The sequence below is a fragment of the Pongo pygmaeus genome, chromosome 2 (assembly GCF_028885625.2).
Source record: "Pongo pygmaeus isolate AG05252 chromosome 2, NHGRI_mPonPyg2-v2.0_pri, whole genome shotgun sequence".
NCBI classification, from domain to species: Eukaryota; Metazoa; Chordata; class Mammalia; order Primates; family Hominidae; genus Pongo; species Pongo pygmaeus.
The window spans coordinates 139734516-139762377 of NC_085930.1; the positions used below are offsets into that span (position 1 = coordinate 139734516).

At 38.2% G+C, this 27862-nt stretch overlaps 1 protein-coding gene and 1 non-coding gene across 26 annotated transcripts in view; one reads left to right on the plus strand and one right to left on the minus strand.

Moving 5' to 3' along the window:
* NEK11 (NIMA related kinase 11) overlaps positions 1-27862 on the plus strand; it is a 327448-nt gene that overhangs the window by 47176 nt on the left and 252410 nt on the right. For all 25 annotated transcript variants that reach the window (XM_054483262.2, XM_054483259.2, XM_054483263.2 and 22 more), the window contains one exon: positions 10625-10790. In XM_054483262.2, the coding sequence (XP_054339237.1) occupies positions 10625-10790 (166 nt within the window). The remainder of the gene's footprint in view (positions 1-10624; positions 10791-27862) is intronic.
* Positions 23346-23452, minus strand: LOC129034318 (U6 spliceosomal RNA). The gene has a single exon (XR_008501821.1). It is a non-coding gene; the product is annotated as a U6 spliceosomal RNA (small nuclear RNA).

Genomic DNA, 27862 nt, shown 5'->3' on the forward strand with positions numbered 1-27862 from the left:
ACAGAACCTAGGTCACACATCAGCACCCCAAGCTCAAGAGAGGCTGGGAGTCATAGAGTCGGTTTGTCTGTTTTTATCTCTCCAGGGGAGGCAAGACTCACAGCCCAGGGATCTGCCACAGTGTAAGGAAGCTGTCTAAAGAGGGCAGCCACAAATGACAAGTGTCTGCTACAATAATGTCTTATGAAAACAGCACTAAGCAAATTGTGTAAGCTGGCTGGCCTCTACTATTAAGAAATACATGTAGCAAAAAGATTGTAAGGAAATACCCAGAAATGTTAATTCTGATGGTTTCTGTGTTGGATTGTGGGTAATATTTTCCTCATGTTGTGTTTTTAAATTTTTCTATAATGAAACTATTTCCTTGTAAATTAGAAAAAAGAGACCTTCCCATTTAAGAAAGGCAGATAAAAATAATTCCTGCCTTCCTAGAGGGATGAAAAATCCTAAAACCCCTGATTATATTTGATAATCTCTCTTTGTAAAACAGGCAAATGATAAATAAAAAAACACACACACAAAAGCAAAATCCAAAGCCAAAAAGTTGCTCATTGTCTAAGTTGAAATTAAAATTTCCTGTGGCTTAGGCTAAGTGGGTACAGTAGCTGCTGATCACATCAGGGTCACAGCTCTGAAATCAGAAAGGCCTCAGACATCCTTACCTCAACTTTATAGCATTCATCGCAATTTGAAGTTTTGAAAAACACAACCATACATGATATATACACATTCATGCACATTTACCTGTTGTCTGTCTTTCCCAGTAGACACAAAAGCAGACAATAACTCCTCAGTGCCCACCACACTGTAGTCATGTAGTAGGTATTTACTAGTTACCTGTAATGAATGTTAATAGTTAAATCAGAAAGGAAAGGACCATTGTCTCTACTGCAAAGTTTTCCAGTTCAACCAGCTGACTGGCCCTCACTGAGATGGCTGTTGACTGGATGGGATGTCATTCTGCTGCTCCCCATGCCTTACTGGAATACCGGAGATTCTAGAGCTCTCTTAGGCCCATCTGTTTACGCGCCCCTTGGAGAGCTTTTTGCAGCTCCTTACCCTTGCTGGACATAAGAAAATGTGGGGGTTTTGCAATCCTCTAAGCCCTACTTTGGAGGGAGAGCACAGGTCTCTTGCTCTCAGGCCTTCCTACCCATCTTGGAGTTCTCTTTTTAGTTGCCTTTCTGGACCTGACCTACAGCACAGCAATTATTTTCAAGGGCTCAGCAGTTTCTACTTTTTTTTACCTGCCCTCTGACCCTGTCCCCTTCCCCTGGTCTAGAGAAAGATCTTGTTCTCACCTGGCAGCAGGAAGAATGCTCACCCATTCACTGTTCATATGTTCCTCCAGATCCTTTCTCTTTAGTCTTGGTCTTTAAAAACTCAAAAGACATGTGTTTGACTCATATTTCTGTAGTGATTTCACCTTTTACCTGAAGCAGTGTATGCTGCTGGTTGAATGGGGAAAATGTGAAAAGATACGTGAAAATTTGGAGAAAAGTAACCCTTAATTAATATCTCAAAGATATCATCTTCCCCATTTCTACAAAAGGTAGGCCAATTTCAAGGGAATGAAATTAGCCATAGTTATCCCGAATTTCCAAAGTTATTCTCTAAGTTTGTCAGTTCACTGATTCTAGAAAGAAAGAAAGCATGTGACTTGGAAAGTCTCCGGGGATGCCTAGTTTTGCTACTGTCATGAAATTTCTCCTGAGTTGAGGCTCTGATAAAATAAATGTCTGTCATGTTATTTAGGAGGGGTGACAGGCTGGAATCACTGAGCAAGTGACAAACTGTCCTTGACTTGGTAAGTTTCCATGCTGTCTTTGGCTGATACAGATCTCGTATTAAGTGATATGCAATGAGAGTTTCCTCTGTCAGTTCAGTGACGTGATTTTAGGCAAGGAAGGTGAACGTCTCCGCATCAGCTAGAGAGATTATAATAGATATCACCTGTCTTAATAGCCCTACCTTCATCTGCTAAACTGTGGACAAATGAGATTTTATGCTTTATCATCAGGGTGCCAGACGGGACTCAGGTAGTTACATTTTATATGTAAAATCTCATGCTCTGCTGCACAATAGTTGGTGTTTGCAAGGAAAAATAAGTATCCTGAAGCTTTTTAGAGCATTTATTCCTTCACAGCAAGAGAATATTGCAAGTTTGCAAGACTTTATATTGTCATACTTAACCATTGTGACTTTTATAACTGCATGCTAGCTGGGGTACAGTAAATTACTGAAAAGCTCTATGAAGATGTCATTGTGCTTCGCCTGCTGCTTTGTAATCTTCAGTAGTTAAAAAAACTGTCTTGTATGTCATTTCAAGCTTCTTTGGGTACACTAACAGTCTGAAATGCCACTCCTAATAACATTAGGTCATTTTAAACCAAATTCTTGATAGAACAATCTTTCTTCAGAATGTTACCAAGCAGGCATTTCTCTAGAATCTACTTCTTATTAAAAAGGAGCCTAATAGGCTGTTTAAAACCAATGTGAAAACACCTGTTAGGGGAAGGAAGACAAGTGTTCCAACTTTCTATATTGTAGTCACATTTAAAGACACCTGTTAATGGCATAGTGGAGTCCTTGCCTGTGAGGTTCCTGAGGCAGAGCTGCCCTTTCTAATGCAAATTGGCCTCCTCTTTGTGGAAGCAGCTTATGCCTGCTGTTGGTTGTCTTTTGGGGATGAGATGAGTTCAGAATGGGAAGACCATGGAGAACATTTAAAGTGAATAAAATATTAAAGGACTCAAATTTTAGGGGAAGTGACTTCCCAGTAATGGTCATCTTGGATTAGAAGGTTTTCCTTATGAGATTTTTGGAGAATGGAAACTTAACCCAGCTTTTATTGCTCTGGGGAAAAAAAGGTCAAATGTTACCCAACCCCAGAATATGATAAGGGCACTTTCTATATTTTCCTACTTAGGCTCTCAGCTTCTAGGACAGATTTCCTAACTTAGAATTGTAATGAGTTTTTTGTTTTGTTTTGTTTTTTTAATTGTAGTCTCTCACTGAGAAATGGGATGGGGGAATACTATACAATAGTGTGCTGACTGCAATATCAAAACTTCTAGACCCTGAATATGAAACAAGAAGAAAGCTCTACCTCTGGTAATACCTGAGGATATTATGGTTCTTCCATCGTAAAACAGAGGGATAGGCTTGTTTGAATTACTGAAAAGTTAATAGCATAATCACATTTTTAAAAATGGTAGAAGCTGTTCTCTCCAATGTGATTGAAGCTGGTACTTGGTTAAAAAAAGGAAACAATTTTAAAATAAAATGACATTATTTAAAACATTTACGTCAACTTAAAATAGATAATTGTACATTTTCTCCAGTTTTTGGCTGTATAGCCAGCATCCAATGTCCTCTGTTTAGAGACTCCTTCATCTTTTTTTTGCATAAACTACATCCATAAGATATATGTTATTTTTATATTATTTTTTAGGACCTAGTTTTCTAGATTTATTTTCTGTAACAATCTGAATTCAGAATACTAGATTTTCACATTTTTAACCTTTTTAGAACTGTCTTTTCAGTTACTTGACAGCTGTTTATTTTTGCAACTTTTTTTTTTATTATACTTTAAGTTTTAGGGTACATGTGCACAATGTGCAGGTTAGTTACATATGTATACATGTGCCATGCTGGTGTGCTGCACCCATTAACTCGTCATTTAGCATTAGATATATCTCCTAATGCTATCCCTCCCCCTACCCCCACCCCACAACAGTCTCTAGAGTGTGATGTTCCCCTTCCTGTGTCCATGTATTCTCATTCTTCAATTCTCACCTATGAGTGAGAACATGCGGTGTTTGGTTTTTTGTCCTTGCGATAGTTTACTGAGAATGATGATTTCCAATTTCATCCATGTCCCGACCAAGGACATGAACTCATCATTTTTTATGGCTGCATAGTATTCCATGGTGTATATGTGCCACATTTTCTTAATCCAGTCTATCACTGTTGGACATTTAGGTTGGTTCCAAGTCTTTGCTATTGTGAATAGTGCCACAATAAACATACGTGTGCATGTGTCTTTATAGTAGCATGATTTATAGTCTTTTGGGTATATACCCAGTAATGGGATGGCTGGGTCAAATGGTATTTCTAGTTCTAGATCCCTGTGGAATCGCCACACTGACTTCCACAATGGTGGAACTAGTTTACAGTCCCACCAACAGTGTAAAAGTGTTCCTATTTCTCCACATCCTCTCCAGCACCTGTTGTTTCCTGACTTTTTAATGATCGCCATTCTACCTGGTGTGAGATGGTATCTCATTGTGGTTTTGATTTGCATTTCTCTGATGGCCAGTGATGATGAGCATTTTTTCATGTGTCTTTTGGCTGCATAAATGTCTTCTTTTGAGAAGTGTCTGTTCATATCCTTTGCCCACTTTTTGATGGGGTTGTTTGTTTTTTTCTTGTAAATTTGTTGGAGTTCATTGTAGATTCTGGATATTAGCCCTTTGTCAGATGAGTAGGTTGCGAAAATTTTCTCCCATTTTGTAGGTTGCCTGTTCACTCTGATGGTAGTTTCTTTTGCTGTGCAGAAGCTCTTTAGTTTAATTAGATCCCATTTGTCAATTTTGGCTTTTGTTGCCATTGCTTTTGGTGTTTTAGACATGAAGTCCTTGCCCATGCCTATGTCCTGAATGGTAATGCCTAGGTTTTCTTCTAGGGTTTTTATGGTTTTAGGTCTAATGTTTAAGTCTTTAATCCATCTTGAATTAATTTTTGTATAAGGTGTAAGGAAGGGATCCAGTTTCAGCTTTCTACATATGGCTAGCCAGTTTTCCCAGCACCATTTATTAAATAGGGAATCCTTTCCCCATTGCTTGTTTTTCTCAGGTTTGTCAAAGATCAGATAGTTGTAGATATGCAGCATTATTTCTGAGGGCTCTGTTCTGTTCCATTGATCTATATTGCTGTTTTGGTACCAGTACCATGCTGTTTTGGTTACTGTAGCCTTGTAGTATAGTTTGAAGTCAGGTAGCATGATGCCTCCAGCTTTGTTCTTTTGGCTTAGGATTGACTTGGTGTTGTGGGCTCTTTTTTGGTTCCATATGAAGTTTAAAGTAGTTTTTTCCAATTCTGTGAAGAAAGTCATTGGTAGTTTGATGGGGATGGCATTGAATCTATAAATTACCTTGGGCAGTGTGGCCATTTTCACGATATTGATTCTTCCTACCCATGAGCATGGAATGTTCTTCTATTTCTTTGTATCCTCTTTTATTTTGTGGAGCAGTGGTTTGTAGTTCTCCTTGAAGAGGTCCTTCACGTCCCTTGTAAGTTGGATTCCCAAGTATTTTATTCTCTTTGAAGCAATTGTGAATGGGAGTTCACTCATGATTTGGCTCTCTGTTTGTCTGTTATTGGTGTATAAGAATGCTTGTGATTTTTGTATATTGATTTTGTATCCTGAGACTTTGCTGAAGTTGCTTATCAGTTTAAGGAGATTTTGGGCTGAGACAACGGGGTTTTCTAGATATACCATCATGTCATCTGCAAACAGGGACAATTTGACTTCCTCTTTTCCTAATTGAATACCCTTTATTTCCTTCTCCTGCCTGATTGCCCTGGCCAGAACTTCCAACACTATGTTGAATAGGAGTGGTGAGAGAGGACATCCCTGTCTTGTGCCAGTTTTCAAAGGGAATGCTTCCAGTTTTTGCCCATTCAGTATGATATTGGCTGTGGGTTTGTCATAGATAGCTCTTATTATTTTGAGATACATCCCATCAATACCTAATTTATTGAGAGTTTTTAGCATGAAGTTGTTGAAGTTTGTCGAAGGCCTTTTCTGCATCTATTGAGATAATCATGTGGTTTTTGTTCTGTTTATATGATGGATTATGTTTATTGATTTGCATATGTTGAACCAGCGTTGCATCCCAGGGATGAAGCCCACTTGATCGTGGTGGATAAGCTTTTTGATGTACTGCTGGATTTGGTTTGCCAGTATTTTATTGAGGATTTTTGCATCAATGTTCATCAAGGATATTGGTCTAAAATTCTCTTTTTTGGTTGTGTCTCTGCCCGGCTTTGGTATCAGGATGATGCTGGCCTCATAAAATGAGTTAGGGAGGATTCCCTCTTTTTCTATTGATTGGAATAGTTTCAGAAGGAATGGTACCAGTTCCTCCTTGTACCTCTGGTAGAATTTGGCTGTGAATCCATCTGGTCCTGGACTCTTTTTGGTTGGTAAGCTATTGATTATTGCCACAATTTCAGCTCCTGTTATTGGTCTATTCAGAGATTCAACTTCTTCCTGGTTTAGTCTTGGAAGAGTGTATGTGTCGAGGAATTTATCCATTTCTTCTAGAATTTCTAGTTTATTTGCGTAGAGGTGTTTGTAGTATTCTCTGATGGTAGTTTGTATTTCTGTGGGATCGGTGGTGATATCCCCTTTATCATTTTTTATTGCGACTATCTGATTCTTCTCTCTTTTTTTCTTTATTAGTTTTGCTAGCAGTCTATTGATTTTGTTGATACTTTCAAAAAACCAGCTCCTGGATTCATTAATTTTTTGAAGGGTTTTTTTGGTCCCTATTTCCTTCAATTCTGCTCTGATTTTAGTTATTTCTTGCCTTCTGCTAGCTTTTGAATGTGTTTACTCTTGCTTTTCTAGTTCTTTTAATTGTGATGTTAGGGTGTCAATTTTGGATCTTTCCTGCTTTCTCTTGTGGGCATTTAGTGCTATAAATTTCCCTCTACACACTGCTTTGAATGTGTCCCAGAGATTCTGGTATGTTGTGTCTTTGTTCTCGTTGGTTTCAAAGAACATCTTTATTTCTGCTTTCATTTCGTTGTGTACCCAGTAGTCATTCAGGAGTAGGTTGTTCAGTTTCCATGTAGTTGAGCAGTTTTGAGTGAATTTCTTAATCCTGGGCCCACCATTGCCCAGTCTCGCTTAGGTAAACAAAGCAGCCGGGAAGCTCGAACTGGGTGGAGCCCACCACAGCTCAAGGAGGCCTGCCTGCCTCTGTAGGCTCCACCTCTGGGGGCAGGGCACAGACAAACAAAAAGACAGCAGTAACCTCTGCAGACTTAAATGTCCCTGTCTGACAGCTTTGAGGAGAGCAGTGGTTCTCCCAGCACGCAGCTGGAGATCTGAGAACTGGCATACTGCCTCCTCAAGTGGGTCCCTGACCCCTGACCCCTGAGCAGCCTAACTGGGAGGCACCCCCCAGTAGGGGCAGTCTGACACCTCAGATGGCCGGGTACTCCTCTGAGACAAAACTTTTAGAGGAACGATCAGACAGCAGCATTCGCGGATCACGAAAATCCGTGGTTCTGCAGACACCGCTGCTGAAACCCAGGCAAACAGAGTCTGGAATGTACCTCTAGCAACCTCCAGCAGACCTGCAGCTGAGGGTCCTGTCTGTTAGAAGGAAAACTAACAAACAGAAAGGACATCCACACCAAAAACCCATCTGTACATCACCATCATCAAAGACCAAAAGTAGATAAAACCACAAAGATGGGGAAAAAACAGAGCAGAAAAACTGGAAACTCTAAAAAGCAGAGCGCCTCTCCTCCTCCAAAAGAACACAGTTCCTCACCAGGAACGGAACAAAGCTGGATGGAGAATGACTTTGACGAGTTGAGAGAAGAAGGCTTCAGACGATCAAACTACTCCGAGCTACAGGAGGAAATTCAAACCAAAGGCAAAGAAGTTGAAAACTTTGAAAAAACTTTAGACGAATGTATAACTAGAATAATCAATACAGAGAAGTGCTTAAAGGAGCTGATGGAGCTGAAAGCCAAGGCTCAAGAACTACGTGAAGAATGCAGAAGCCTCAGGAGCTGATGCGATCAACTGGAAGAAAGGGTATCAGTGATGGAAGATGAAATGAATGAAATGAAGCGAGAAGGGAAGTTTAGAGAAAAAAGAATAAAAAGAAATGAACAAAGCCTCCAAGAAATATGGGACTATGTGAAAAGACCAAATCTGCGTCTGATTGGTATACCTGAAAGTGATGGGGAGAATGGAACCAAGTTGGAAAACACTCTGCAGGATATTATCCAGGAGAACTTCCCCAATCTAGCAAGGCAGGCCAACATTCAGATTCAGGAAATACAGAGAACGCCACAAAGATACTCCTCGAGAAGAGCAACTCCAAGACACATAATTGTCAGATTCACCAAAGTTGAAATGAAGGAAAAAATGTTAAGGGCAGCCAGAGAGAAAGGTCGAGTTACCCACAAAGGGAAGCCCATCAGACTAACAGCGGATCTCTCGGCAGAAACTCTACAAACCAGAAGAGAGTGGGGGCCAATATTCAACATTCTTAAAAGAATTTTCAACCCAGAATTTCATATCCAGCCAAACTAAGCTTCATAAGTGAAGGAGAAATAAAATACTTTACAGACAAGCAAATGCTGAGAGATTTTGTCACCACCAGGCCTTCCCTAAATGAGCTCCTGAAGGAAGCACTAAACGTGGAAAGGCACAACCAGTACCAGCAGCTGCAAAATCATGCCAAAATGTAAAGACCATCAAGACTAGGAAGAAACTGCATCAACTAACGAGCAAAATAACCAGCGAACATCATAATGACCGGATCAAATTCACACATAACAATATTAGCTTTAAATGTAAATGGACTAAATGCTCCAATTAAAAGACACAGACTGGCAAATTGGATAAAGAGTCAAGACCCATCAGTGTGCTGTATTCAGGAAACCCATCTAACATGCAGAGACACACACAGGCTTAAAATAAAAGGATGGAGGAAGATCTACCAAGCAAATGGAAAACAAAAAAAGGCAGGGGTTGCAATCCTAGTCTCTGATAAAACAGACTTTAAACCAACAAAGATCAAAAGAGACAAAGAAGGCCATTACATAATGGTAAAGGGATCAATTCAACAAAAAGAGCTAATCTAAATATATATGCACCCAATATGGGAGCACCCAGATTCATAAAGCAAGTCCTGAGTGACCTACAAAGAGACTTAGACTCCCACACAATAATAATGGGAGACTTTAACACCCCACTGTCAACATTAGACAGATCAATGAGACAGAAAATTAACAAGGATACCCAGGAATTGAACTCAGCTCTGCACCAAGCGGACCTAATAGACATCTACAGAACTCTCCACCCCAAATCAACAGAATATACATTTTTTTCAGCACCACACCACACCTATTCCAAAATTGACCACATAGTTGGAAGTAAAGCTTTCCTCAGCAAATGTAAAAGAACAGAAATTATAACAAAGTATCTCTCAGACCACAGTGCAACTTTTTATTTTCAAGTTTTTTGGTAATCATTTGACTTAGTTTTCCTAGCAGAGATAACTTTCATGCTCACTCTTCATTTAAGGTATACTGAAGTCATAAATTTACAATGATGAGCATAACTGGCATTAGCAGACTTGGGAATAAACACAATGACTTGGTAAGCACACATCTCAACTGGGAGGGCAGAAGTTCATGGGCATGCCAAGGAGAGCTTATTAGCTGGAGGCATTCCTTGTGGCAAGGGCATCTGTCACCATCTGTTAGGAAGGACTGGAGAATGATGGTTAATCTATGCATTGGTTAAAGGGCCTAAAGAAATTTTCTACTATAATACGTTTTTATTGATATGCATAAGTAGCAACTCCTAAAGAAGATTTTTGTAAAATGTTTTCTAGTACAGGTCCTGCAGAACTTGCCTTAATGAACTGCCAATGCTTGCTTATAATCAGCAGACTGTGTCTGCAAACATAATTGGTGTTCTAAAGTATTTTTTTCCAATAGTCTAGTTCACACTTTGGTACTATAATTGATTTGTTTATCAGACTCTTTTTTTTCTTAGATGGGAAGAGATAATGTTTTCGTCTATTCCTCATAGAGTTATCACAATTTTTAAATTAATGACTTGGGGATTTAGTGAGCTCTTCTTTCATTTATACATGTTAGAAATACTAAATATCTCTATTAATGTTTTTAGTTAATTTTTCCTGTTAAATACTGGTAGTAATGAAGTATGATATGCCAAGGATAGTTTTAAAAAGAAAATAAATAAATATTGCTCCTATTGATATTAAGTCGATATATTTGGAAAATTTTAAGCTGAGAGACAGAAGCATGCCTGTGAGTGTGTGTAAATACATGTAAATACATACACAGAGGCAAAGAGAGACACAGAAAGAGGCAGAGACACAGAAGGAAAGAGGCAAAGAAAGAATAAGATACAGAGAGACAGAGTGATGGATTACATATATATATGTGTGTGTGTGTTTGTGTGTGTGTGTGTGTGTGTGTGTATGAACACACATAGAAAGAGACAGATAGAAATAGATAACTATAAGAGAAACCAAGAGACACTGAAACATCTAGAGAGGTGGAGGAAGGGCCACCCCAGCAATATTGCTCAAGATTAGTTCCATGTCTGCCCTTACAGAACTGTAGGGTACACAGATGAGGAGGTCAGAGGCCTTGGGGAAGCAGGACAGGAAAACAGGCCCAGATCCCACCAGGAGACACAGTGTCATAATAGGCAATACCAGATATATGAGTAGGTCACAACCTGGGCATTAATTAGTGGCTCTGTACCACTTGATGATATTTGTTAAATGTGTTTTTCAGCTCTAAATGTTTTTAACTTTTTTTTTGACCGCAGAAAGGTACTTAAGGAAATATCTGTTGGAGAACTAAATCCGAATGAAACTTTGCAGGCCAATTTGGAAGCCCAACTCCTCTCCAAGCTGGACCACCCAGCCATTGTCAAGTTCCATGCAAGTTTTGTGGAGCAAGATAATTTCTGCATTATCACGGAGTACTGTGAGGTGAGACCCTCCTTTTCTCTTGGAAGTCTTTATAAAAATATGCTGAATGGTAAAAAGCCTTCTGTAAAGATATCTTAAAAGTCCAATTATCATACCATAAAATTAAACTATAAAGACCTGGGATCCCATGTCTTGCAGCTGAGAATGATTATCTGTAGATAATTGACAAAACTTGTTTCTAAGGAAGGGTTTTTTTTCCCTCCATTGGCAAACTCAGTAAAAACGAATATATTTTAAGGAGGAGGCCAGGTGTGGTGGCTCATACTTGTAATCCCAGCACTTTGGGAGGTTGAAGTGAGAGGATTGCTAGTCCAGGAGTTCGAGACCAGACTAGGAAACATAGTAAGACCTCCATCTCTACAGAAAATTTAAAAAATTAGCGGGGCGTGGTTGTATGAGCCTGTAGTTCCAGCTAGCCGAGAGACTGAGGCAGGAGGATTGCTTGAGCCTAGCAGTTCAAGGCTTCAGTGAACTGTGACCATGCCATCGCTCTCCAGCCTGGGCGATAGAGTAAGACCCTATCTCTAAGAAAAACAAAAAACAAAAAAGGAGAAATTACTGCAGAAGAATGCTTCAACAATTTTTTGATAGGGGGAGGGGCAAACCTTCTAGAATGGTCTGATGCTTAGACGGACATTTAAATGCTCTAACAGATGCTTGGTTAGAGTAGAGGTATATGTCCTGAGTTTTGGATTCCAGCTCTATGGTTTAATTTCTTCAGTAGAAGTTTGGAAATGGAAATATGGCTTTTTTCCCCACAAGAATTCCTCATATTTATCAATTTGTGGTTTACAGCTTGAGGTATTTACAATTTTTCCAACCACTCTGAGTTCTATCCAAGTAATAGCTGTGTATTTTACTGAGCCCCAAGGGAGTGTGAAGCTGCTTGGAGAAGCGGGAGAGGGGAAAATGGACAATGTGTAGCTGCAGTGTGGATCTGTGTGTTTACTCCTGAGACGTTATAGAGAGGGGACTGACAGGGCTTGGGTCAGGTAGAGAATACCCAAAGATGACTATGCCCAAAAAGTATCTCCCAGAATATTATGGAAGCTAGGGGTTAGCCAAATGCACCTTGGGAGAATTTGGTACTGTTCATACTTTAGGATGAAGTCAGCTTATCACTTGGATGTTACTGGAGCCCAAAAGACATGAGGAAAAAAAGATGCTCTTTAGATTAGACAGCAGTTCTGTTTGGGCCAGAAACTTTGGACAACTCGACCTAACTTGAAGGTGCCATTTGTTTGAGAGAGAGAAAAGAAGAGACAGGAGAAAGAAAAGAAGCCCAGAAGGAAAAGGGATAGCAGCGAAAACAACCTTGTCTGCTTTAAACATTAGCTGATGTATCACCCAAAATGAAACCAATAGCCAAGTTAAAATATCTGAACAAGTTTGAAATATTCCATGTCTTGGCCATTCCCCTTCAGGTCAGCCTCAGCCTTAGCTGGGTATTTTCCCATCTATGTCTTGACCCTGCTTTGCTTGGAGGAAAGTGGACAGGGCGGAGGGTGAGTGGAGAAGAACCAGGTCGTCTGGATATCTGCTTGTCCATCATCCAGTGGATTGTTGAGAAAATCAGTAAGATGATGACAGGTGTGATCAGTGATATTGAATAGTTACTCTGGCAAATATGTCACCAATTCATGCAAAACTGCAGATACTTGCATATGCATATGTTGCACATTATGATCCACCTGCTATAATTTGTTCATATTTCTTCTTTAGCCTCCTTCAGTTAATAAACTGTGTTATTTTAGAAACAACTGATTCATACTGCTTATAACTATTACTGCTACCTCTGTTGCTGCTTTTAGGACATTGACTTTTTCAAAGACTCTTTCCATGTCTTAGAATATTTTAAACTGTAGTCAGCACTATTTCACAGAACTTTCTGTGCTGATGGAAATGGGCTATAGTTGTGCTGTCTAATATAGTAGTCGCTAGTCATATACATGGCTCTTTAGCACTTGCTGTGTGGATAGTGCAGTTGAGGGCCTGGATGTTAAATTTTATTTAAATTTAATTAGTTTAAATTTAAATAACCATATGTGGCTTCTCTCTACCATATTAGACATACATAGTATATATTGCTATAACTTTCTTTCCCTGTATTAATTGAAAAAATTTATAATTTTAATGTAATTTTAAACTACCAGAAATGTTACAAGAATAACACAATGAACTTCCATATGCCCTTTATCCAGATTCCCAAATTGGTATTTTTCCACATTTGCTTTATCTATCTACATTTTTTAATGAACCATTTGAGAATAAGTTTCAGACATGATGCTCCTTTGTCCTAAATATAATCTAGCTGTGAGTATTTTCTAAGACCAAGGACATTCTTTTACGTAACCATAGTACAGTAATCAAAATCAGGAAATCAACAGTGATACAATGCTAGTATGAAACCCAGTGGTTCTCAAAGTGTGACCCCAGACCAGTATCATCAGCGTCACTTGGGAACTTGCTAGATATATGAATTCTTTGCCTCTACCCCAGCCAGCTGCATTGAATCTAGAAATTCTGGGGGTGGGGTTCTGGCAATCTGTGTTTTGACAAGCGGGCCAAATGAGCCTAAAGCCTACTGAATTTTGAGAATCACCCATCTAATTCACAGTCTATATTGTCTGAATTACATTCTTAGAAGGGACAGTTCTATAAGATTTTTGTTGTTGTTGCACAGGATCTCATCCGGAATCATCTGTGTTGATTTTTAAATGACGGGTGGTTTCAGTGGGCTGAGCTGCTCTCCCGGGAGGGGCCGTTGCCATGGTGAGGGCTGCTGGCCGTGCTGAGAGACAGCTGTGGGGCCGCCTGGGCTCTGTGTGCCACTGAGCTGGCAGGTTGCCACTTCCCCGGACTCCTGAGGAGTGACTTGCACAGATTGCTCCATTCTTTTTAACAGAGATATTTCTCATCATCAGACCCAAATTTACTCTTAACTGGCACAGGGCTGGTGTTATCCTCTTTTTATTAAGGTAAAATAATAGTATAGGAAATGGCGGGTGATCAAAATTGCACCTCATAGAAAAATGCTATCACTACCATTGAAATGGCTTATCTCTTTATCTCCAGGTTCCCTGTTCTGTAATTTAATTTGGGACCTTTCAAGACTGAAATATATAAATGCGTTAGTGAGGCTTCTGCATCTACTACCCAACCCTTTGGACACATACATCAGGTTATGAGTGTAAAAGAGCAGACAACTGAACTCTTATAATTTCTGGTCAAGATTTAACCAAATCTTTGATGGGGAATAGTTCCAAAACTACCAGAATGGCAGAATATTTCAAATATTGGTGTCTTCTATTTTCCTCCATGTAGGAAGGAAGTGGAACTACTGCCCATCCTCCACAGTTTCACGCCTTTTTATCTTTGCTTAGGCCATATCTTCTGAGAATGCCCTTCCTCCTAGTCCCACATCTTCAAATCTTACCCTGACTCCCAGGCCCAGCTTAAATGCCACCTTCTCTCCCATAATCAAAGGTTCCAATAAACAAGTTTCCTTTCCCATAAACAAAGCCTCTCATAATCTCCTGGCTAGAAATCACTCCCCACCCCAATCCCAATCCCCCCAACTCTCACAGAATCTTTATCTCTCATGATACAAAGCACAGTTTACATCATATGAGCCATGTCAGATTCTCAGCATGTGGGATTGATCTTTTTCTGATTCATTTTTCTATCACATCGTGGACCCACAATAGTGAACCACAAAGAAGTTAGCACTTAAGAAATTTTTTGATGTATTCTTTACCTCTTGGTTCCAGCTGCCTCCCACCTCATTTCTGTCAAACACTAATGGTAATGATAAAATATTGAATCCTTCTACCTGTTGTATATGTTAAAAGTATTTTGTCCTACCTTACTGTGCTGATATACCTAACAATGTGCTGCACTGGAGACCTGTGAGATACTGCCTGAAAGCCTTCCATTTGGGTGAAGACAAGGCATCTCCAGAAACCTAGGCATTAAATTAGTAGACACACTAGAGAATAGGTGATATCACATATTTTCAGGAGTGGGTGGTGGTAGTGGTTGTGGTGGAGAGAACATATGATATCAGGGAAAAAGGCAGGAAATGTTGGACTTGTCTATTTTCTGCTTGGTGACATTAACATAGGTAAATAAAAATTTTATCAATATAGTACTAGTTCTCAACATTGGCTGCATCTTAGAATCACCTGGAGAGCTATCAAAAATCCTGAGGCCTGAGGCCCACCTCTGGAAAGTCTGATTTAATTGATCCTTGGGAATGGCCCAGGCATCAGGGTTTTTGAGAGTTCTCCAGGTGATTCTAAAATGCAGCCAGGGCTGAGAATGGCAAAATAAATAATAAAAAAAATTAAAAAGGAGAGAATAGTTAGTGTGGAAATAGACAAATAGTCATAAAGGAAAAATTTGTCAGTATTGGTGGAGCACTAAGCAAAGATGAGGCCCAGAGCTGAGAACAAGAGAGTCTGGCCCTGTAGTGAGTGTAGTTTTATGATCAAGCCATTTAGCCTGTTACTCTTATTCACGAAAATTGCCCAACTTGTTCTCCTTGCTTCCCAGGCAACCTTCTGATCCTAATTTAGCTTTCCATATATGTCTCCTCTAATAGGAAAAAATATGCTGGCTAACCTGAGATGAGTTCCCTATTGCCTTGGCAGTTCTAGCTCTCATTGCATATGAATACATTGGCAATCTGGATTATTTATTGATGCCTTATGAACTTGAAGTTCACAATGGCAGTTGTAATCAAGGGACTTTCCAAAAGCCATTACTGAGCCCCAGATCTGTGTCAGATACAATTATAGTCATTGTGTGGCATAACAGAGATAATATGATAATGTTTAATGAATTGTCAGGTAGGATTAATGAGTCATTTATATCAGTTGCTAAAATACAAGGGGGAGTGTGATACGTGTTATGGGAAGGGTGTGGTTAAAGTGCTGTGGGGGTAATAGGAGAGAAAAATGACTTCTGACCGTGGGAACCATGAAGGGGCTAGCGTTCTATTTGAGTTCGCAGTACGGGAAATATTTGGCCAAGAAGAATAGAGCAAGGACATTTCAGCTAAATGGAATGATGTGATAAAAGGCTCGGAGGTGGAAAAGCATGGGATGTGATTTAGGAACCCAATACTTCACCTTTAATTGTAATATGTTTGCAGTTAAATACATTCCCTAATTTTAACAACTTATATAATCATAGTATAAAAATCAAAACTAGGAAAATTAATATTTTACCAGTTTTCCCCTTAATGCCTTTGGTCTATTCTAGAATCCAATCCAGGATTCTACATTGCATTTAGTTCTATTTCTTTAGTCTCCTCTAATCTGTGACAATTTCCCTTTCCTGCCTTGTTTTTTATGAATTTGCCACTTTTGATGGGTAACTGGCAAGCTATTTTGTAGAATGTCTCTCAGTTTGGGTTTGTCTAATGTTTTATCGCGATTAGATTGAGGTTACATATTCTTGGCAAGACTACTACAATAGTAGTAGTATTCTCAGTACATCATATTAAGGGGTACCAGCTGTATCTTATTACTGATGATGTTAACTCTGATCACTTGGTTAAGGTTCTATCTTGTGGGTTTTTTCACGTTAAGTTACTATTTTTTCCCTTTGAAATTGATAAATATCCTGGGTAAGATAGTTTGAGAGTTTTCTATTAATAATAGCCTGTTTCTTTTCAAATCTTCACTCATTAATTTGTCTCTTTCAGTGGAAGTTGCCTGTGGTGATTCTTACTCTCTATTCCTTACCTAATTGTGATTATATATTTCTCTCATTCTTTCTGTGTTTACTAATTGGGATTCCCCTGTAAGGAAGAGCTGCTTCTTCTCCTCCATCCATGTATTTTTTCAGTTATTTATTTATATTAGTATGAACTCATGGATTTAAAAATATTATATGGGTTATCATGCAGTACCGTCACTGTTTATTTTGTTGCTCAAATTGTTCCAACTTTGGCTAATGGGGTTCCTTCAGATTGGCTCCTGTGTCTTTTTAACATGCCCCTATCCTTTTTTGAGTAGAAGTAAGTTCTTGCTTATTAATTCCATTTTACAGTTGAAGAAACAGGACCCCAGAGAGTGGAGTGATTTTCTGACTGTTACATCCAGGGCAGAACTAGGACCAGGGGTATTGGGATAGCTGCTCCTTTTCTTGGCTTATTCTCAATTATTTTCTGTGTCTTTATCCATCTCTATTTCTGTAATACATATACATATTCACATAAACTATTTGTACACAAATGCAAATTTTAATGTGATGATATGATTATTTTCTCTCAATGGAAGACTAGATAGGGTTTTAAATAGTGGAAAGTGTGTAGACTTTGGCATCTTCTATTCAAATCTTTGTCCATTTCCTTCAGCAACTTATTTCATTTCTCTGACCCGTTTTTCTTTTTTTTTAATTTTAATTTTAATTTTTCTTTTTATATTATATCATATTTATTTGGGAATGGGCATTGCAGTGGGAATACACATGCCATAGTAAACATGCATATTCAGGGAGGTAAAGGAAGATAAAGATTTTTAAAGGATATAAGAGGGGGATTACATAATTGTTTTGAATCAATTATCCTTGGCTACAAGGATCAATAACACTAGTGGCAACAGTCCCAAGTTGGACAGGCAGTTGCTGGCAGATGTCCTCACAAAAGTATTTTTTTGTGTAAGTTTGCGATGGCCTTTGTAAAAGATTGTTGACCCGTTTTTCTTAAGAGAGTAGAGCATGTATTTTGTTTTTATAGGGATTTGAAATAATGAATGTTCAAAAAGTGACTATCAGAGCTTTTCTCCTAGTAGATTTCCAATAATGAAAGTAATTATAATTGTTCGTTATTTCACTGTTACTCAATCCCCTTTCCGCCCTCCAGCTGTTTTCTAGAAGTCAAGCTAGTTTTTACCTCTGAGATTTTGTCGTGCAGCCTTTAGTATGAGGATTCATGCCAAAAGGAAGAAATATGCAAATTCTTTTTTTTTTTTTTTTTTTTTTTTTTTGAGACAGAGTCTCACTTCATTGCCAGGCTGGAGTGCAGTGGCACAATCTCGGCTCACTGCAACCTCCACTTCCCGGGTTCAAGCAATTCTCCTGCCTCAGCCTCCCGAGTAGCTGTGACTACTGGCACGTGCCACCACGCCGGCGCGTGCCACCATGCCCAGCTAATTTTTGTATTTTTAGTAGAGATGGGGTTTCTCCATGTTGGCCAGGATGTTCTCCATCTCCTGACCTTGTGATCTGCCCACCTCAGCCTCCCAAAGTGCTGGGATGACAGGCGTGAACCACCGTGCCCGGCCGCAAATTCTTAAACAGTAATAGGCCTGATAGTAACTTTGAGGCAAGTACTTTCCGATCTGATTGTAATATAAAACAGAACATTTGAAATTCCCTCGTATGTTTCTTTTTTATGCAAAAGTATTTAAACAAACCAAGTAAGTGGGTTGAGTTTTGCAATCTTGAATCTCTAGTGGGTGTCAATAGACTATTACAAGTAAATTTGGTAATGACGTGCAGCCACCAGGCTTACTAGTTCTCAGAGGGTCCTTATAGAACTTCATATTGGGTGTGTTGTGTCTAGTATTAGAAACAAATCCTTTTCTGTGCTTCAGAGCCACTGCTTATAGTCCTGAAGCGTGTTTGGGACCACCACCCCCCAGAATTGGTTATTTATAGATGAGGAACACCCCTGGAATTTGACCATTGTGACATTGATTGGTGATCATCCTTCCTACTGTGAACTCAAATCAGGCATCCACACATTGGGGCTGTCCACACCTCAGGACTGTCTTCAGTGGTTTGCATTGCTGGGATTGCTGCTGATTGAAGGAACTAAGCATTGTTTTCAGAGTGGTGGGTCCCATCAGGGCCCTCTGATTTTCTTGGGCAGCTCCATCTAGGAGTAGGTAAGCCTCTCTGGATTTATCCTGTGTCAATTCTATGGGTCTAGATTTTCTCCAGTTGGGGAAGGCTGTAAATAATACGAGTGTCTAATGTTTTTATATACCTAAACTGATCCATTTGTGATTTTTATAAGTATCAAAATTAAAGTCATTTGGTTTGTTCCATTTACTTTCTTTCTTAAACTATGAAATATTTTGACCTTTTAATGAAAAACAATAAAAAATAAGACCACTGATTTTTACCTAAAATAGTTAAATCTAACAATTGAAAAGCAAAACTAGTTTCGTTTAAAAGAAATGTACTAATGCACTAATAGAAAGCAATTTGCAAACCCAGTAGAGTTTATGACATTTGGGGTAAGGCTTTGGCTGTCATATGAATTTATATAAATACAGATGTTTAAAAATAGAATCACACTAATTTATTTCAAATGGTTTTTTTAAAAAACTCTGTGCTTTATAGATAAAAGCATTATTTCACATTATTTCACATCACTTAAGAATAAGTTCTGCCATTTCTTATTCATCTACATTTACCTCAGCAAAAAGAACACTATCTCTAAAAGAATTTGAAAAAAATACTAACTAAACTCAAGATGTTCATTTATATTATTAGAAATGAAAATCATAATACTGCATGGCATTCTTCAGTACCTATTTAGAAGCTGTTGTTTTTCTTGTTTTGCTTTTAAGAGCATAATGTGGCTTGACATTTCCCCCATGTTTTATGCAGTCTCTTAAAGTGCACTTCCAAAATTCTAGGAAAATGTCCTCGGGTTGTACAATATAATGACAAAGGATCTCCTCCCTCACTGCCTTTACCTCCGTTTATTGGTATTCTCCTAAGTAATGAAACAGTTTCAAAAACATGTTATTGTAAAATGACTCTTTTTCAAGCCTGCCTTTCTCAAGTACATCTTTTGCCTTTGGAGTTGTTCAAATTTTAGACAAAATGTTTCCACTGACAGGCTAAATATTAAGTACATGGCCTGTTTATATTATTGCCTAGCATCATGCCTCAAAGTTTGTTCCATGGACCACCTGTCCTAGAGTCACGAAGGATGCTTGTTAAAAATACAGATTTCTTGGGCCTATGTGGATTTACTGAGTTGGAGTTATTGTTGCTAATGTCAAGGGATATGCATTTTAAACAGGCAACTTGTAAGATTCTGATGTATAAAATTTGAGGTCCACTGGAAGGATGCTTATTTAATGGAGATATGGTAGTGTATGAAGAACAGCATTGTAAGATGTCAATCCAGTGAATTAATAAGGGAAGCTTTTTCATTATTTTATTTTGTTTTATTTTGTGATGGAGTCTTGCTCTATTGCCCAGTCTTGAGGGCAGTGATGGGATCTTGGCTCACTGTAACCTCCGCCTCCTAGGTTCAAGTGATCCTCCCACTTCAGCCTCCTGAGTAGCTGGGATTACAGGCGTGTGCCACCATGCCCGGCTAATTTTTGTGTTTTTAGTAGAGATGGGGTTTCATCATGTTGGCCAGGCTGGTCTCGAACTCCTGACCTCAAGTGATCTGCCTGCCTTGGCCTCCAAAAGTGAGGCGTGAGCCACTGCACCCAATCTGCATTTACTGAGTCGGAGTTATTGATGATAATGATAATGATAATTGATGATAATAGGGATATGCATTTTAAACAAGCAACTTGGAAGATTTTGATGCATAATATTTGAGGTCCACTGGAAGAATGCTTATTTAATGGAGAGATGGTAGGGTATGAAGGAAGAGCATTTTAAGTTGTCAATCCAGTGAATTAATAAGGGAAGCTTTTTCATTTTAAAATAAAAAGTAGGACAGAGTAATTTTTGAAGTTCCTTTTAGCCTTAAACATTGCAGGGATTTTTTTGTTTTTGTTTTTGTTTTAAATTCAGGCTTCTGAGAATGCTCTTCTTTTGTCTTTTAAGGTTGTAAGTGCTTTGATTGCCAATGTTAATACAAGGATTAATTTTTAAAATCAAATCCTTTTAGGATTTAAAATTTGATAATAACAATCAAAGGTGGAGTTGAGAACACTGAATTTGGGTTGTTCTTCATTTCTTTAAAGCCTCGGCATTTCAAAGGCAATTTGTCATTGGCTAACTGGGATGGTGAAAGGAGGAGATACTATTAATCCATCAAATGCTACAGTTTGGGTTACAGATTTTCAAAACCTTAGAAGTTAACATCAAGTCTTTTATTGCAACCTTCAAGGGATAATCTTAGTGAAGGAAAACATTTTTTGATAGCTGTATAGACTTAGGGCAATATTAATTTTGGGTCAGTTAAAGTCAATACATTTTTCATGAAAGTTATTTTAGCAATAAGTCACTATTAAATATTTCTCAAGGACAAAGTTAAGAAAACAGAATATACTTACAGATATTGTAATAAGAATTTCTTAGACCAATGCATTACGTTTCATCAAAAACATTAGCTTTTTACTTTAGACACAGCTTAGAGAAAGAAAGTAATGCTTTTCATGTTGCTGAGTTAAAATCAGACTAAAAACTGTATTTCTTTGTTGTGTCAAATCATAATTTGTTGTGTCTAAATCTTTGAGTGACTTGTCTATCATAATTAAATCTTTAGAAAAAATCAGAGGTTTTTGTTTGTTTATTTTTTGTGTTTTTTGAGATTGGGGTTTCATTCTGTCACCAGGCTGGAGTGCAGTGGTGCAATCATAGCTCACTGCAGCCCCAATCTCCTGGACTCAAATGCTCTTCCCACTCTAGGCTCGCAAGCAGCTGAGAATATAGGCATGACACCAGGCTGGGATAATTTTAAAATTGTTTTTTAGAGATGGGATCTTGCTATGTTGCCCAGGCTGGTTTCAAGCTCCTGGCGTTAAGTGATCATCCTACCTCAGCCACCTGAGTTACTGGGATTACAGATGTGAGTGATTACATCTGGCTGTGTTTATTAAAGAACACAGTAAATGCAAAACAAATAGTTTTTCTTGAGGATAAACATGTAAAATGGAAATGGGAAGAATAATTTGAGGAGCACAAGACACAGATCTTGGATTAATTTAATCTTTCAGTGTTCTCTCTTCCTGTTGATTTCACATAGCCCTTGCTTAATGCTAACAACAGATATCTTTCTTCTTTTTAAAGTTCTACCCAGAAGGCAATGGGGAGTTTGGCTATTTCCTTTAGACATTTCACTTTGAGGCCTGTTATTGAAGGACCTTTTCTGTCCTTCAATAGTCTAAATATATATTTATTTAATTACAGGAAATCAGGCACTTAATATCAATGCAGGAAACAGACACACAACTTTTACTCACCTCTGTTGTTCTGCATCTCTCCTTCCACTTGAAAGATTGTAAGCAGGTGATTGTCAGATCAACAATAAATGTCACTCAGAGAGCATGCATCCATATGGCAAGGTAACCCAGAAAACATAATTATGCTCATTCACAAAAAATAAAGAAGTTGATACAAAATGTATAGAATTTAATATTTCTTTAACACAGTTTAAAAATGACAATAGGATGTGAAAAGCAGCATTGCAGTTTGGGGATAAATTCCTGAAAGGAATGCTATTTTAATGCACAAATATCCACAAATTTTAGTATTATAACTGTTAAAATAAAAACTTTAAATAAATTAAATTTACCAAAGTTTATTTGAGCACACACACACACAAAATTTCTTGAATTGGGCAAACTTCAGAACTAGAAGAAGTTCAGAGAGGTTTCTGCCCAGCAACCTGAGCAATGAGCTTTTATAGGATGGACACAAAAGCAAAGTAGAGAAATCATTTGATTAGCTATAGCTAGGCATTTGCCTTATTTGGACATGGTGTGATGATTTGGCTGCCTGTGATTGGTTGAAACTCAGCTATTTGTTCTGTGTATTGGTTTGTTTACATACTACGTTAGGATGAGGTTTGCTGCACAGGAATGCAAAGTATGGAGGCAGCTTCAGGCCAAATTTAAGTTAATTTAACAATTTCTCCCTTTTAGTCAGTCTCTCAAAATTGGGCATTGATGCCACTCTGTCACCATCGTCATGGACTTGTTTGGTCTTGGTATGAAATACATAATTCATGGCATCAGGCTAGTTGAATGATTCCTTATGTTCTCTTTGTGTTTTTGTTATTTTAACAGTAGTGAGACCATTTGATGTACAACAGACGGCTGTATATTAGCATTTAAGACACTTGAGAGAATATAGCACACCAGGGAGACTATTGTGATGGTTATCAGGAGGATAATACTAAGAGAGTGAAGTGTATTCCTTAACAGAGGCCACCACGAACCAAAACAATTATAATAAAATCAATCAAAAAAATGAGCCAGAAGAGGAATCTACTTGTTTTAACCAAGTAGCTTGTTTGTTTACTTTTTAAAACTCAGTTTCTACCATATCAGACATATTTATGAAAGGGCAGCATGAGATGTTAGCCATTGCATACATATTCCCATGTTCATTGAGTAGTCCAAAACAGTCTAAAACAATGTTAGCAAGAGAATTTATAAAGGATTCCGGGCAATGATAGCCTTTGCAATAGAGTCACCTATAGTAGCTAATATTTGAGACAGATTTCTAATGATAACTCTATATACATTTATGCCAAGCCAAAGAAGAACCATTCTACAAAAGATGCCCATTTAGAGTGATTTAAGCCTGCCGGAAAATTCCTCTTTATTATTTTTATTTTTAAATATGGAATGCTTCATGAATTTCCGTGTCATCCTTGCACAGAGGCCATTCTAACCTCCTCTGTATCTTTCCAATTTTAGTATATGTGCTGCCAAAGCAAGCACAATTTCTCGTTAATCCATGGCACAAATTAAGAGATACAGAACAATGTTCAGTTTCCAGTTGCTTATGAAGTGACAGTGGTACTCTTAGAATCTCTAATCCACATTGGTCCCTTATTTTTCACTTGAGACAAGGAGTTGCCCACACATATGGTTCATCATTAAATCCTCCACAGATGAAAATATATCCTGGAGGGGCACAAGAGACAGTTCCTTGTGTGATACGTTGTATGTTAGAAAGCACCAGTTGGGAAGCACTGGTAATATTTATCCAAGGGTCCATTATTGAATCATTGTATGGTAGATTACTTCTTACAATGAAGGGATTAGGGTTATACAGTTGTCTACAAACTGTCAACTTATCTTTCTTTTGGTTTTCTTAGTTTCTGGCATAATTTAGCTGCAAAACCCTCAATATAGGTTTTTCCTACTATTAGATTTAAACAAGAGTCTGAATATATGAATCTAAAAACCTAATCCTGTGGAAAGAACCAGATGTGCAATTTTTTTTTTTTTTTTTTTGAGACAGTCTCGCTCTGTCGGCCAGGCTGGAGTGCAGTGGCATGATCTTGGCTCACTGCAACCTCCGCCTCCTCGGCTCAAGAAATTCTCTTGCCTCAGCCTCCTGAGTAGCTGGGATTACAGGCGTGTGCCACCACGCCTGGCTAATTTTTGTATTTTTAGTAGAGATGGGGTTTCACCATGTTGGCCAGGCTGGTCTCAAACTCCTGACCTCAGGTAATCCGCCTGCCTCTGCCTCCCAAAGTGCTGGGATTACAGGCATGAGCCACCGCGCTTAGCCCAGATGCGCAATTTGAACAAATCGTCACACTTGGAATATTAGTTAAATTTGTTACATGGTGAACTAGAATACCTCTAAGATCATATAGGGATTCAGGTTTAACATGACATAGTCAACATTCAGTCTAGTTCCCTGCAAAAGCTCTCAATTATGAAATCTTAATTATCACATTATCTTGCCATATACAAACAGAAAAGAAAACAAAGAGGAAAGGGAACAAAGATTTCATAGTGACAGAGGAGAACAGTCTTGACCTGTGATCTTGGGAAAGCTGTCCACATCTAGGATGCCATTTTCTTCTGGAGAAAAGCTTCCCTAGTCAGCTTTACCTTGAGATCTCCAGTGGATTTACTGTCCCAAGAGTCTGAAGGGGCTCTCTTGAGTTGAGATATAGGGTTCCAAGGCTTGAGGCCCCGAAATTTTGCAGTAGTGTAGGTGGTGGGAAGAACTTGGTATGGTCTTTTTCAGTGAGGCTCAAGGGCAGTCTTTCTCTGGTGTTGCTTCCAAAAGACCCATTCAGTGGGTTCTAGATCATGAAAGATCTAGTTGTCATCAGCTGGTGGGTCGCAAAGGGTTTCTTTTAACTGGTAAAAATATACTTTAGCATAATGCATTAAAATCTTTCAATATTAAGTCATGTCAGAACTTATAAAAGTGTGAGATTCATGAGGTTCTATTATTAGGGCCATACACCTTCCGGTAACTATTTTATAAGGGGTCAATCTATGTTTTCCAAGGGGGGTGGATCTGACTGCCATCAATCAGTAATACCTTTGAACAAGGCAATACAGTCAATTCAGTTAGCTTTGCCTAATACCATTGTGTTTGTAATAATTTATTTAACTGCTTTATAACTTGTCCAGTGAAATGAGCACCTCTACCACTGGAGATTTCTCCAGGAATATTCCATAAAGCAAACACATTTCATGATAACCTTTTAGCTACTGTTATATCAGCAACCTTCCTGCATGACGGGAAAGCTTCTGTACATCCAGGAAATATTCATTGAAGGTAGCAATTGAGTGATGTTCATCTGTAAGTATTCAAATGATCCAGCAGGTGCTGGAAATGTATCATCTGAGTATTTTATTGTCTTGTCAAAATTATGGGTTTGACAAACCAGACAGTGGTTATAAACCATTTTAGGAATTTTAGAACAGACAGCCTGCCAGTATTTTTAAAAATAATTGGGATTATTTTATCTCTCCTATGATGAGTTAAGGAGTACAGAGCTTTTAATAATTAAAGCTTTAAGGACTCAGGAAGGACCAAGCAACTGTCCAAGCCCTCCATTAGCCCACACTTAACATTGAATTTACATCCTTTTAAATACCAGTTGATTTCTCCAATTCAGGCACAAAGCATTGTTTATGAAATAGTTCATCATAGGTAATTTGACTTGGATCAATCTTATGGAGCTCATTCAAATTGTATATCTTAACAATTTCAGTACTGGCTGACTTAGTATGAAAACCTGCCAAAGCATTTCCTTAGCAACCAATTAATTCGTGTTCTGCTTGATGTGGGGTTAGTGGTTTTATGAACCAATCAATTTATTCATTAGAATTCTAGAAATTCTTATCTAATCTAATTGTGTGAACCTAAGGTTATCAGAAACCTGTGTTGTCAGAGTTCTTTCCATGAATCCCCTCAAAGATGAAAAATTTAGGTTTATAGTTGTTTTCAATAGCTTTCAGGAAAATACCCAAGTAAAACAATTAACTGTCTGTGGATGGCAAGACTTTAAATGATAATGGTTAAATGGCTGATGAAAATTAATTATAATGCAATTGACAAGAAAATTTTGTTTCCTTTTCTGTATATACAGTATTTTAAAATTAAAATTACGAGTGATAGTAATATGTCAAGACTATCAAGTTTCTGGGAATTTCATATAATTTCTGGAAAACATTAATAACATACTCATGCAATATAACTTAAAGATGGTTCAGCAACACTTATTATTTGACAATGCTTCTCATGCAATTTAACACATCAAATAAGCCTAATTAGTTTAACATCTCTCTTTTTTATAAGAAGAGAGGAAAAAATTCCTTTGAGAAATTCCAGAGGTCAGTTTGGAAACTTCCAAAGTTGGTTTGAGGTCAAAAGGCCTTAATTTAATGCTTGATTTTGAGAAGTGGTTAAAAAATGTCAAAGGGTTTAAAATAATTAATTAAAATAGGATCATAGGTCACTGGCAACAATAGTCATTTAAGCAGAGTGATAATTAAAATACTTCAAAGAAAGTTACATAATTTTAGAAAAACCTTAGCTTTTTAAATAGAGAGAACTGTTTTCTTGAGTGATCAAAAGACTAATAAAGACCACACGAAGCGCAGGAAATTCTCTTTTTTAAAAAACTGACATATTTTTGTTATAGAGGGTACATCTGTAGGTTTGTTACATGGGTATATTGCACCCAGGTAGTGAACATAGTACCCAATAGGTAGTTTTTCAACTCACATCCCCCTTCCTCCCTCCCCTATCTAGTAGTTGGCAGTGTCTATTGTTCCTCTGTTTATATCCATGTGTGCTCATTTAGTTCCCACTTATAACATGTGATATTTGGTTTTCTGTTCCTGTATTGGTTTGCTTAGGATTATGACCTCCAGCTTCATCCATATTGCTGTAGAGGACATGATTTCATTCCGTTTTTATGGCTGTGGAGTATTCCATGGTGTATATGTATCATATTTTCTTTATCCAATCAATGATTGGTGGGCACCTAAGCTGATTCCATGACTTTGCTGTTGTGAATAGTGTGGTGATGAACATTATGCATGCATATGTCTTTTTGGTAGAATGATCTATTTTCCTTTAGGTATATTCACAGTAATGAGATTGCTGGGTTGAATAATAGCTCTGTTTTGAGTTCTTTGAGGAATCTCCAAACTGCTTTCCACAGTGGCTGAACTAATTTACATTCCCATCGACACTGGGTAAGCATTCACTTTTCTCCACAGCCTTGCCATTATCTGTTGTTTTTTGACTTTTTAAAAATGGCCATTCTGATTGGTATGAGATGGTAACTCATTATGGTTTTGATTTGCATTTCTCTGATGATTAGTGATGATGAGCATTTTTTCATATGTTTCTTGGCCACTTGTATATCTTCTTTTGAGGAGTGCCTGCTCATGTCCTTTGCCCACTTTTTTTTTTTTTAGACGGAGTCTCACTCTGTTGCCCAGGCTGGAGTGTAGTGGCGTAATCTCTGCTCACTGCAACCTCCTCCTCCTGGGTTCAAGTGATTTTCCTGCCTCAGCCTCCTGAGTAGCTGGGATTACAGGTGCGCACCACCACACGCAGCTAATTTTTGTATCTTTCGTAGAGACGGGGTTTCACCATGTTGGTCAGGCTGGTCTCTAACTCCTGACCTTTGCCTACTTTTAAATGTTTTTTTTTCTTCCTTGTTGATTTAACTTCCTTATAGATTCTAGATATTAAACCTTCGTTGGATGCATCATTAGTCAATATTTTATTCCATTCTGTACGTCATTTGTTTACTCTGTTGATAGTTTCTTTGGCTGTGCAGATGCTCTTTCGTTTAATTAGGTCCCACTTGTTTTGTTTTAGTTGCAACTGCTTTTGAGAACTTAACCAGAAATTCT